The sequence below is a fragment of the Neodiprion pinetum genome, chromosome 6, assembly GCF_021155775.2.
Source record: "Neodiprion pinetum isolate iyNeoPine1 chromosome 6, iyNeoPine1.2, whole genome shotgun sequence".
Lineage (NCBI taxonomy): Eukaryota > Metazoa > Arthropoda > Insecta > Hymenoptera > Diprionidae > Neodiprion > Neodiprion pinetum.
The window spans coordinates 20,866,235-20,878,957 of record NC_060237.1 but is presented as its reverse complement, the minus strand read 5'-3'; the positions used below and the strand labels follow the sequence as shown (position 1 = coordinate 20,878,957).

Here is a 12,723-nt window from a genome sequence, read left to right as displayed (position 1 = left end):
TAATGGCTGCAAGAGATCTAAGTATTTGAAAAACATTGCAACGCATTTTTCATCCATTTTATACATGTACATTAAAAAGAAAAAACGCTTTGCAATTTACAAACACTGATCCCTACACTGGACAGTTAGCGCACCTAGGCACTTGAAATTCACCACGATTCAGAATAGTAAAATAAAAACATGACCTATCTGCATAACAAGATGCGAATTTTAATCTCTCCATAAGTTAATGTAAATAATACCTAGTTTCCAAATTGAACTACACACAGCATCTGCCTAATTTCACCTCCATCGTAGGAACACAAATTAAATAAACTTGCTAGCTTTAAGATTCAACTTAAATATTATCAAAAATTACGTTAAACATCGCTCACAATCATACGGACTAACCAAATGCAGCGTTAGTTTGTCGACTAAGAAAATGAAGATACTGCAGGTATCTTATTATACAGGTCCGGTATGAATCAATACAATAAAACGTATAAATAGGTATGGTAAAAAATATGCTTAAATGTTAAGCAATTATAAATCATAACAGAACTGTCCCTATTTTTTTTCTCAGTCAATCGAAGTAAAATTACTTCTTTTATTATATTTTCATGCAAATTAAAATTCTAAAATAAGAACTACATTCTGATCACTAGCAAGGATCTTTACTGTATCATTTAATTATTGAAAAGAAATAAGGATTTCAACATAAGAAATACATTCTGATCACTAGCAAGGGTCAGTGCTGTATCATTTAATTATTCAAAAAAATGTAACTCTCCACATGACAGGATAACATTTTCATAGAATATCATTGAATTCCAATCTAATTCGCCAAGTATTTGTAATAATTACTATAGCCCCTGTCAACGCGTTGAGGAAAACTTTCTTATTCTTTAGTTTTAGTGTGTAGACGCATATGCTTTTTCAAGTTATCCAACCTGTTGCAACGTCGATCACAAAAGTCACACTGGTAAGGCATGGAATTACTATGAACAACAACGTGACCGTTCAAGTGGCTGACTTGTTTAAATCGTTTGTTACAAATTGTGCACACATATGGCCGTTCGTTCATGTGTGCAGAAGCTATGTGAGTTTGGAGATTAGTTTTCCTTACAAATGTGGCCTTACAAACATCACATTCAAAGGGTCGCAAGTTTGCATGTATCGCCAAGTGTGATTTTAAAACATTCTTATGCTTAAAATTTTTCTCACACAGGTGACATTGATAAGGCCGTTCATCTGTATGAACCTTTTTATGTACATACAAATGCGCCAACTGTTTAAACATTTTAGCACAGATCTCGCACTGGTATGTCCTCCCATCCTCGTGAGCCGCGCTTATGTGACGCCTGAGAGTGTCTGCAAGGGTATATCTCTTGCCACAAATGTTGCAGGAAAAGGGTCGTTCATTTGTATGAGTCATTAAGTGACCATTCAAATTTCGTTTTTCCAGAAAACGAGCACCACAAACGTCGCACTGATAGGGCTTCTCACCATTGTGAATGTACATATGTTTTTTGAGGGAGTTCGAAAGGCTAAATCTCTTTGAGCAAACCGTACACTCGAACTTTCGCTCCCCTGTATGTACCAACATATGTGACTTAACGTGGCCAGCCTGCTTAAACCTTTTTCCACATACTTTACAGCCGAACTGTCGTTCATGAGTATGTGTAAATATATGCCTCTCCAGAACGCTTTTGGTTGTGAATACTTTTTTGCAATTATCGCATTCAAACAATCGATATACTTCTTTAGGCCTGTACAACAGGGAATCACCTCGATGCGATTGCGTGTGGATCTTCAAACTGTCCAATGATTCAAATTTTATATTACATGTCGCGCACTGGAAGGAACGATAATCTGTATGAGTCAGTGAGTGCTGGCTGAGGTGTCCCAATTGTTTAAAACTCTTATTGCAAACTTTGCAGACATATGGGCGTTCATTAGTATGCGATCTCACATGCCTTTTCAAAACACTCGGAAAGTCAAACTTCTGCTGGCAATAGCTGCATTCTAATAACGGTGAGCCATTCAACCTGGTAGATCTGACCTCCTTTGATAATTTCTTACCAACTGACCGACTCGATCGTTTCCCAACTTTATTTGCTTCTTTACTATGATCGTGTGACGCAGTATTGTCACGTGTTTCCTCAACCTGAAGTTTTTTTTTTGGGTAAAAATTTTCTTCTGTACCACTACCAAGATCTTTCGCTCCAGCATCTGTGACGCTTGATGAAGTTTCATCTGAATTGTGGAAACGCCGCATATGCTTTTCGTAAACCGTTAGGAGGCGATATTTTTTGCAACAAATTGTACATTCGTAATCACTTGCTTTCGTATGTGATCTCATATGATTCTTCAGATGGCCCAACTTCATGTATCGTTTTTGGCATATTTTACATTTTAACTGATATTTATCACGCTGTTTTGATTTAGTATGACAAGTTACGCTTGCTTCTGTTTCTGATAGTGAGTCATCTAATTGTGTAACGTGCAACGGGCTCCCATTTTTAACATTTACAAATTTAAATCCACTGGAGTTATCAGAATTGGCAAAGGATCGTCTGGTTCTCTTTTCAATTGTATTGCTACTTTGATCGTTGCTATCATCCTTTGCGAGAAACTAGAAAAATAACATTTTATTAGTTTGTATGAAGATAATGTAAACAGATGCATTAATACTGGTAATTACTTCATTTGCGATAAACTTTCAGTTTCCTGAAATCTTAGATCTGATAAATAAAAAAATGAAAATTAACAACTGAATGCCATACATACATTTTCATCGTTTTCAACAACCAAGCAGCTGCTCGTGTGTCTTCGGCTAGAATGATCTCCAAGTAATTTTGCATGATCATTATTTACTGTACTCCGCTTTTGATCATCCATTACTTTGTGCCAATCTTCCTCGCACCATATTGTTTGCATAGTGTGGTTTGTACCAATGGAAACATTAAAGGCACCATTACGATTGTTGAGAAATAACAATTCGTGAGGAGTTTTATCAGACTCGCAATGCAATGTTGTATTTTCATTTATTTGAACAAACTTCAACCCATCGTGCCATGTTTTACCAGGATTTTGTACAAGCCAGGTTTTTAAAAGTTTGGTAAAATCTCGCTTAGTACTAGTGGTAGACATCTGAACATTACCATGTACCATTAATAGGTCCGTCCACGACGACCTCAACTCATGAACGATTTCACTAGCAAACTCTCTTCCGTTTCCACTCTGTAAAACTCGAGGTGGTCCAATGATTGTTAAGATATCAAACAATTCTGTTACCACGGCATTCATATCTTTGCTTCTCAATGGGCGAAGTATAACAAATTTGGATGCCTGATCTTCATAAACAAGAATAAATTTGTAGTCTAAAACTTGATCACTCCTCATGTCAATGATGTCAACTTGACATCGAGAATCTATCCTTTCATTATCTTCTTGCCTATCATTTGGCACAATTTCATGAACCTGACTCATTGTCTTAAAGCTCGAATTGGTAGCCTATAATATCATGAATATTTAAAAGTAATTATTGTATCTTATAAGTGAAGTTGTTCCTTTCAGTTTTAATTGACAAACGATAATATTTATTTTTGAACTCACAGTAATTTGGTTCTGGTTCTGTATTGGCGGTAGAGTGCAAGTGTTTTGATTAATTTTATGCTTTTTCAAGCATTCAAGTAAATTAGTTCGTGGCCCAGGATGCTTTGAATATGAATTTTCTTCAAATAAATTTACCTCTTCTTTCACAGACACGAAATGAGGTTCAATCTTATTCGTTAAAGGTTTTATCTTGTTTGACACAGTCAGTTTGTTTTCCAACCATTCAATATTGACTGGGGATGTACTTTCCATCGTCCACTGTGAACACCTGAGAATTGTAACACGTACTGATTTGAAACATCTTTAAACATATTTGTAAGTTATTGGTAAAAGTTATACAAAATTACAACTGCTCTTTGGTAGAATTCTAATAAAAATAATGTCAATTGATGTTCACATATTAGAATTGAGAATTCAATTGTTGAATGAATGCATTAAATTGATGTCCAAATGATAAAATATGGAAGTAAAAGAAAAGTAAATGTTTACGGACAATTTTAAATGCGAACTACCTTGAGAATGACAGAAAATTGATATAATTGATTCAGCATAAGAATGAAAAACATGGAAAAAAACTATTTTGCTGTGTTCTTTTGTTGATATAAACATGCAAACGTAAATCAAAGAGGAAAACAGCCATAATTGGTATCCAGTGATGATAGGAATTATGCAGTTAACAATGAAAAGATAAAATAAAAACTGCAGAAGTCGGAGGACAATTAATTAAAAATTTGTGTTTTGGCCGAGCAGTAAACACACTCCAGGTGTGCAGTACAGTTGAAATAATCGCTCATTATTTATCAATTGTGCCTGACACCGGTGACATTCATGTATTTTTGAGAAACAGCGGAAAGGTGATTCGTGAGCTTCTTTTAAACTGAATAACAACTCGAGTTCAAAGAATTTGTAGTTCCAAGCAATAGGGAACGGGGCACTTAACCTGAAAATCATTCAAACAATTGAATACTCACGCTCCGATTGATGAATTAATGTCCGCTCAGGAAGATGCTTGAATATCTTTTGGTAGATATATTTTTGTATAAACATCACATAGATTCACCATCTTTAAACATATCGTTGGTACTCTTTTTACATTACCGCATTCAAATCAATCGATGTTTCATCTTGTTTTTGTGTACATGGCGTCGTGACACATTGTTAAAAATCCGAGACGTGATTAAAGTGGATTGAAGACAGACAACCACAAGCGCGAAAGAACACGGAGGGTGTCGGGCGGTGCGAAGGTAAATAGCAGTGTGCTGCACTGGCCAACTAGGCAGCTGCTTTTGTCTAGTTTTATATACAGGTTTGGAAACTGGTCGACTGGTATATCCAGGGAACCCTCGGAACCCCTTGCATATCGCGAACCATGTGGCCCCCCCCCTCCCGGCGCGTGCGCTAATCAGTTTATGCATCACCCTTCGAAATAGTCACGGTGTAAACACCGTGGAAACAGCAGACGGCCTAAATGGGCTTGATTTTCGATCGCACTTGGGAAAATTATAAGTTGTCTGTACTGGTCTGTACTTAGGAAAGGTCCAGCATGTAACCATTTATGTAATACTCGGTTCTGTCCCCGTTTCTGAAATCGTACAGTCTGCAGAGGTACAATGTTTATACGTTACAACAATAATCTGCACTACTCTCAAGTGCAAAGAGGTCGGGGACGACGGATAGCAAATGTGATAATTATCAGGACGAGCAAAGATTCAAACTTTAGACTCAAACTGTGACGGTAAATTTGTATTTAAATTCTAATAATATCGAACAATATAACATTGTATACTCGCAAACAAAACGTCATTTCCGTGACTTTATGCAAAAAGTATAATTTGTATCAAATAAAGTGACGATGAGTCTAAGAGGTATTTCTTCTGTTCCTTTACCGCTATTATCGATTTTCACTGCTGTGTCACGTGCGAATAGTCTGAGAGGTTAATAAAACATAACAGAGCTTCTAGTACAGAGATATCACAACATTGGTCAGATCACGCAAAATTGGCTTCAGAAGTAATTGTTGCTTGACAAAGGCAAACTTGACTTGAATTTACCTAGAGAGGTCTATTCGAAGTGACAATATTTATTGATAACAAACATACTCATTTTCATCTCGTACAGTCGTTTTGAGAAACTTGTCAATATTTACAATAGTCAACACACACTCTAAGAATATTTTCATTGAGTCTTATTCCTTACAACCAAATTAGATTCCGCATCGTCAGAGCACGTTTTAACTACCACTGTTAGTCAATAATATTATTTACTTGTTTTATAAAGGAATGTTACCATTTTCAGATAAAATTAAAAAGTAGCTAAAATGGATCCGTCATCGATATTACTTACAACAGATCAAGAATCACCGCATCTCAATACAAGAGGCATTTTTAAAAACGGCACAAGTTTTTACTGTTTTATTTGCCAAAAATCAGAAAAAGATGCTAGAAAATGCCTGACGCATGTATTAAAGATTTCCCATTGTCAAGCCATTGAAAAAGTCATCACCAGTTGTGTGGAAATACACGGGAATTTTGGCTGCAAATTGTGTACCGATTACATGGCGAGTAGTTGGAAAGAGTTTCTTGTTCATTTCAATGAAAGTGGCCATTCTACAAAGTTTACTCAAGATGAGCAGCTACAAATCACTCGAATTTCAAATCGTACTCTGGTAAATAATCAGATAATTGAACTGAAACCAGTAACGTTTTTCTGTTATTGTTGCAAGGAGACAATAATTGGCGGAAACTCTGTCCAAATGCATGTTGAAGAGAAAAAACACAAAGAGTTTCAAAAAAATCGTATGGGAACGGATTCACCTATAAATCTCAGAGAAAGTGAATGTAGAAAGTGGGCAAGGAATTTTATCTTCAATCTACGTAGATTATATTTTTATTGCATTTTATGTGACTGTTCACTACCTGGGCAAGCAATTACTAAACAGCACATCCATACTGAAGATCATGTTCAATACATGCTTGCAAAAAATAATATTATTCACCATTCCCTTCATAAAGAGACTGTAGGTATAAAAAATGCCCAGAAAAAATCCTCTGATCATGCTGTACGGGATGATATAATAACAGGACCTTACAACATAATATTTACAACAGATCAAATATCACGTAATCTTAATGCAAGAGGCATTTTTAAAGATGATGTAAGTTTTAACTGTCTTATTTGTAATTCAGCAGTGAAAAATCTTCACACTTGCTTGAAGCATATATTAGCAAAGGCCCATTGTGAAAAAATTGAAAAAATTATCACGAGTTGTGTAGAAATTGATGGAAACTTGAACTGCAAGTTCTGTACCAATTACATTGCTAGTAGTTGGAAACAGTTTCTTGTTCATTTCAATGAAAGCAACCATTCCACGAAGTTTACTGAGAATGACGAGCTACAAAAAAGTCTGGTTTCAAATCTCACTCTGGTAAATAATCAGATAATTGAACAAAAACCAGGAAAGTTTTTCTGTTATTGTTGCAAAGAGACAATGGTTGGAGCGAGCTCTGTCCATATGCATATTAAAGAGGAAAAACACAGAGAGTTTCAAAAAAATCGCATGGAAATGTATCCACCTGTAAAATTCATGGAAGGTGAATGTCGAAAGTGGGCAAAGAGTTTTATTATTAATCTCTACAGGTTAGATTTCTATTGCATTTTGTGTGACCATTCACTAACAGAGATAAGAAATACTAACCAGCACATCCGTTCTCCAAATCATGTGAAATGCATGTTTGTAGCAGTTGATAGTATTTACCAATCCCTTCAAACAGAGACAGTCAGTGGTAAAAATGCTCAGAAAGAATCTTTTCTTCATGCAACATGTGATAATACAATAGCAGTACCTTCAGGGACTAGTCAATTCAAACAGGAGCTGTTTGAATGCAAACATTCCAGCTCCCAAGTTGTATCTGAATATTTATCAGGACAACACCACAAAAATTTGATTGCTATCGAGGAAAATATGAACTCTAGTCCTAAAGGTGATGTTTCAGCAGATGATTTATCAAGGCCCATAGTAGTCGAGGAACCCAAACAAGTTATTAAAAAAAAAGTTTTAAGAAAAACGATCAATCCACGATATTTCAATAGTGATATGCAGCACATTTACGACATGAATCAAGAAAAACTGAGAATGATCAAATTGAGCAGCCAATTGTGCTTTCCAAAAACATTAAATGCAATTTATTGTTTGATTTGTCAGAACAGTGTACCTAGTCAAGTACAGACTTTTTATGAACATATCCGCAGCTCTTCACATGTTGGTTATTTAGCTCAGATGGAACGAGATAATCAACATTTCATAAACTATACAGAACAATGGAGCGACCTGATGCTTTCCAAGGAATTTCTTCAAGAAATTTCAGATGATACTGTTCAGTGTTTTGCTTGCGACATATCTTTGAAAAACGACGATGCTGTTATTCTTCTACATGTTCAAAAAGCTTCTCACAACTATCAAAAACAGTTATGGAATAAAGCAATGGACCAATTTCTACACGATATTTTGAAACAAACAGAAAGCACTTGGTACAACATTCAGTTTTATTGGTGCCAGTCTTGCGACATACAGTTCAAAACGGAATTTTTCTTCACAGAGCACATAGATAACAAGAATCATCAGAAAGTCTTAAAAAAAAAGAGCTCAGTTCGGAAGAGACTGGTTTATGATACTTGCATACCATGCGCAGCCTTATGGCTGGGCTTTCCTGAATTTTATGACCAGCATTGTAAACATCCATTGCACAAAGCCTTGGTGCGAAGCGGAGACTATTCAAGATGTGTATTGCCAAACCAAGCAAAAGCTCTGCTAAAAAATCATAAGGTAGAAGTTTCCAGTTTGATTGAATCATCCAATCAAGTATTGACTGGCCAAAAAGTCGAAGTCAACTCCCTGTTAAAATGCTTGGAAAATACTATAAGACCACTCTTTTCTGATGCCAATGCATATCCATTTGGATCACGAGTTTCTGGCTTGGGTTTTCCAGATAGCGACATTGACGTTTTCCTAGATTGCAGTAAGCGTTTTAGATTATGTAAATTTTTTGTGTGTCTTCCACTTCCATTCATCAGTTTTGTTTTCAAATCAGTAACAATACTAATATTGTTTTACATAATTTTTCTGTAACTCGTTATAGGTACGTACAATGGAAACAGAAACTGTGAGGATGAGGCATATCAAAAACACTTAATAAGTACTGTGGAGCAATGCTTATATGACAGTACCGAATTATGGGAAATACGTGAAACTTTGGTGTCGTCAAGGACACCAATTATCAAACTACATCACAGACCCACAGCACTGAGCTGCGATGTTTCATTTAAAAATGGACTAAGCGTTGAAAATACCAAGCTATTGAAGTAAATAAAACTTGAGTCTGCAATATTTTCCATAAAATATTCTCAATTTCGTCAATCTAATATTTCACTTTTCTAGGTGCTTTATTAAGAATTACCCACTATGCAGAGAGTTGATGCTATTTCTGAAGAAATGGCTTTATGTATGCAACTTATCAGGGTCACGCTCCATAACAAACTATGCACTTTGTTGGTATGTTATTTTCTATCTTCAAGTTGAAGAAATTCTACCAAGCATTGCCAGTTTGATAGCGAAGGAGAATAGATCCAAAATAATTGATAGTGAGTACATTCATAAAAATTTGTACATTATATGCAAGCATTTAGAAAAACATTGAATATCATTTGAATTAAAAATTAAGGACTCGTACTGAATAATAGATTATATGAGCTTTATTTATATCGCCTTTTTACAATGTTTGTATTCATCATCTGTTTCGCGAATTTAAAAAAAGATAAGCATGTAGAACGCGAATTTGTTTAAATGTGTGATGTTTAAAATATTATTTGATACTGCAATATCAAGTAGAACTGATTCAATGTTTAGCCAAGAATCATACGTAAAATGCAACGATTAAGTTTCTTAGATAGGAAATATGTAAATTATCTTTTTGTGCGTTATGAATTCTATACCTGAATAATAATTACGTTACATTAAAATTGAAATCCGTAAACTTTTTAATTTCAGATTGGGAGACTGGGATTTGTGAAAAGTTTGAAGTTGATGGAAAGAGACGTACATTCACGGAATTGTTGAATGGATTTTTTATTTTTTATACTGATTTCGATTTCTATAATTCTGTAGCCTGCCCGCTTCTAGGCAAGACTATGTTGAAAAAAGATTTTCTCAAACTTCATTTACTACCAAAAGAAATGACACCATATATCGAGCATGTTACTGCAAACAACTATGATGACTCTGTGGTGTTCAAAATCGATTCAGAAATGTGCATTCAAGATCCTTACGACTTATCACATAATTTGACGAAGGCAGTACACAAGTTTACTTTGAATCGTTTTAAGCGGTTGTGCGCAGTAAGTGCAGATACTGTGAAAGGTGTTGGGCAACACTGAGTTGCAATCAATCCATTTTGTGACATTTTTTACTTTATTTTTGTGTATTTCGTTCAGAATTGTTTCAAACTGATTTGACTATTTCACATTTTGCTACGATAGATATTCAATTTTTGCAAACAAGTTTCTGACACTGGGACCAATATTGTGTATTAAAAATTTTTGTCTTTATTTTTTCGTCCTTCCTATTTTCAATAATCATTCTACACTGTAATTCACAATGCATTTGTAACAATTCTTATGATGTGAACCATTTACAAGTTTTATTGATTATTCTGAAGAGCAATATTACCAGAACTTCGCTAATGTGAAATGCTGAATCTTTTTCTTAACGAAAGGCATGTTCTAAACTCCATGTATAAAATCCAAAACTAGATTTTACAGCTGATTTAATAGTTATGTAAAATAAATGATTGTGATAATTATTCAAATAGTACACATACTGTGTTGAAGTTCCATATGTTCAGTTTAGAACATTTAAGCTTATGATTAAGGTAAGTAGAATTATTAAGCTGTGAATATGTAGGTGTTAGTTTTATTGGCTATGACACCAAAATACATTTCATAGGCGAATTAAATATCAGTGAAATAAGGGTGTGTGTGTTTCAGTTTAATGTGAAAAACATCCTTGCATATTTTTGTACTAATTATGTAATATAAAGGTAATAAACATATCCGTTTTGTTAACGTATTATTTTTTTATTCACATTTTTGTATTCTTTAATGTAACTATTATGCTTCGATCACGCACACTCATTATCATTCTGAAGTTCGACTTTTCTTTTTTTTTTTTACAATGACAGTTCAGGTAAACAGGTCGTGTACCTTGTTTTACACATAAAAAGCAATTTGTAGAGACCAATGATAAACGAATAACTACAAAATATTTGCCAAATTTATATGAAATAAGATGTCGAATGGACAGGAATTGTATAATCTTTTGCATGGTAAAACGAAAGCTGTCAATCTGACTCCAATTCCAGATATTCATCAATATGACAGTGAGAAAGCATTCAAAAACCCTCTGTGTAACTTTCGCATAAGCAAGGTACCACAAATTTATCTTTGCATGGCCTTATTTACCACACAATCGAATAAACTTCCTTTTCTCTGGATTAATCCGTGCTCGAGAATCTGAAAAGAGCATTTGAATTTGTACGAATAAAGCTACGATAGCATATAATAGAATCTTTGCTTTGTGATCGAAGATGTATGCCCACCAAGTTCACGATATGCTGGAAGGAATGGCTGCTAAAACAAAAATCCGACTTCATGCTCGTGTGGCAAATCGCAAAGAGGCAGTCCAATGTAAATTGCAGCCACCGGAAGGATTTTACTATCAAAAAATGAGAGAACTTGCTGAAAATTTACCTACCCCTGGACTTTTGCCAGTAAAGACAAGATTTATTACGAATGTCACATATGTAGATCGCTAACTCTTACCGGTGTAAAGTGGTCTGGCAACCTGTAAACGTTATACCAGCCCTACAAAGCAGATGATGTGTCAGATGATCTGTACCATGATCTGATTACAGGATTGGGAACAGAATATAATATCCCTGGTTCGAAAGAATTATCGAGATGAATACCCAGAACTGGTTGACAGATACTTGATTGATACAAAAGAAATGTATTATCAAGTGGTTCATGAATTGGGAATGAGACAAATCATTGCTGTAAGCTGTACCTGTGATACGCCAAACAGCATGATAACTCCACTGAAGTACAAAGGTAGAACGGAGCATCGGCAAAGATTTTTGCGCAATCGTTGTGTAATTTCTGAGAAGTATTACCTACCACACAAACTTATGCGGAATATAATCGTCAAAGCTTATCATTTACTACCAGAATTGATATGTGATTTTCGACGATATCATACATTGGGTTACATGGATCCTACCAAGTATCTATAATTTACCAACTTCTTTGTTTATGCAACAAAAGTATTAATATGTTTCATTTCATAAAAATATTTTCATAGGTTTATCAGTATAACTGATTACGATCTAAAAAAGGGCGCAATGGTTGTCACACAAAATTATTATAAGGAAATCGTACGCCTTATTTCACAACCACGGTATATTCATGATGTGCCACCAAAAGCTGTGCAACCTTTTTTATGTTGTGCAACACGTCTTCTTTCTCAACAAATAATAAACCGTATGATATCCACAGTGGAACATTTACTCGATACATTACAAAATTGGCAAACACTCCCGCTACTCAAAGTAACTTATATATTTTGATAATCTTTCTGAGTATAAGGTCACTTAATATTAATGCATAAGCGAGCTAATTCTTTAATCCCTTTGTAACTGCCGAATTCTCCATTTTATTTTTCAAATTAGCTCAAGCTATTGTGCGAAAGAAATGATCTCTTTGTTTACCCATTGATCGAAGACTTGTACAGCATGTACCATGATCTGATTGACGGAATTGCACATGTTGCAGATCGCTTACCAACTCTAGAGTCCTGGCTAAATATTAAAACAGATAAAGAATTTATTCCCGTTGCATTACCTGAATGGTAAATTTGTATAATAATCATCACGTTATGCCATATTATAAACGAACTCAGGGACAAAACGAAGCCAATATTTTGATTTTGACTTAGGTATCTGGAACAATCCCATAAACGTCTATCCAATATCTTGAGTACTGTATTTTTGCCTCTAAACAATTATGTGGACAACCTTA

At 34.9% G+C, this 12,723-nt stretch overlaps 2 protein-coding genes across 3 annotated transcripts; one reads left to right on the top strand and one right to left on the bottom strand.

Annotated features, from left to right (window-relative positions):
• Positions 1-874: 874 nt before the first annotated feature.
• LOC124222380 (zinc finger protein 493) lies at positions 875-4,968 on the bottom strand. The gene is made up of 4 exons (XM_046633252.2): positions 4,569-4,968; positions 3,598-3,865; positions 2,770-3,495; positions 875-2,614 (listed from the first exon to the last, which is right to left on the bottom strand). Exons 2-4 carry the CDS (start codon positions 3,847-3,849, stop codon positions 878-880), a joined length of 2,715 nt encoding a protein of 904 aa, XP_046489208.1. The 5' UTR covers positions 3,850-3,865; positions 4,569-4,968; the 3' UTR covers positions 875-877.
• LOC124222378 (uncharacterized) lies at positions 4,941-10,705 on the top strand. Of its 2 annotated transcripts, none has more exons than XM_046633251.2 (5): positions 4,941-5,332; positions 5,893-8,612; positions 8,733-8,955; positions 9,032-9,234; positions 9,641-10,705. In XM_046633251.2, the coding sequence occupies exons 2-5, from the start codon at positions 5,915-5,917 to the stop codon at positions 10,024-10,026; spliced, it is 3,510 nt and encodes a 1,169-aa protein (XP_046489207.1). In that variant the 5' UTR covers positions 4,941-5,332; positions 5,893-5,914; the 3' UTR covers positions 10,027-10,705. The 2 variants fall into 2 exon arrangements, with proteins under 2 accessions (XP_046489207.1, XP_068992929.1); XM_069136828.1 differs by having other exon boundaries at positions 4,941-5,462.
• Positions 10,706-12,723: the final 2,018 nt, after the last annotated feature.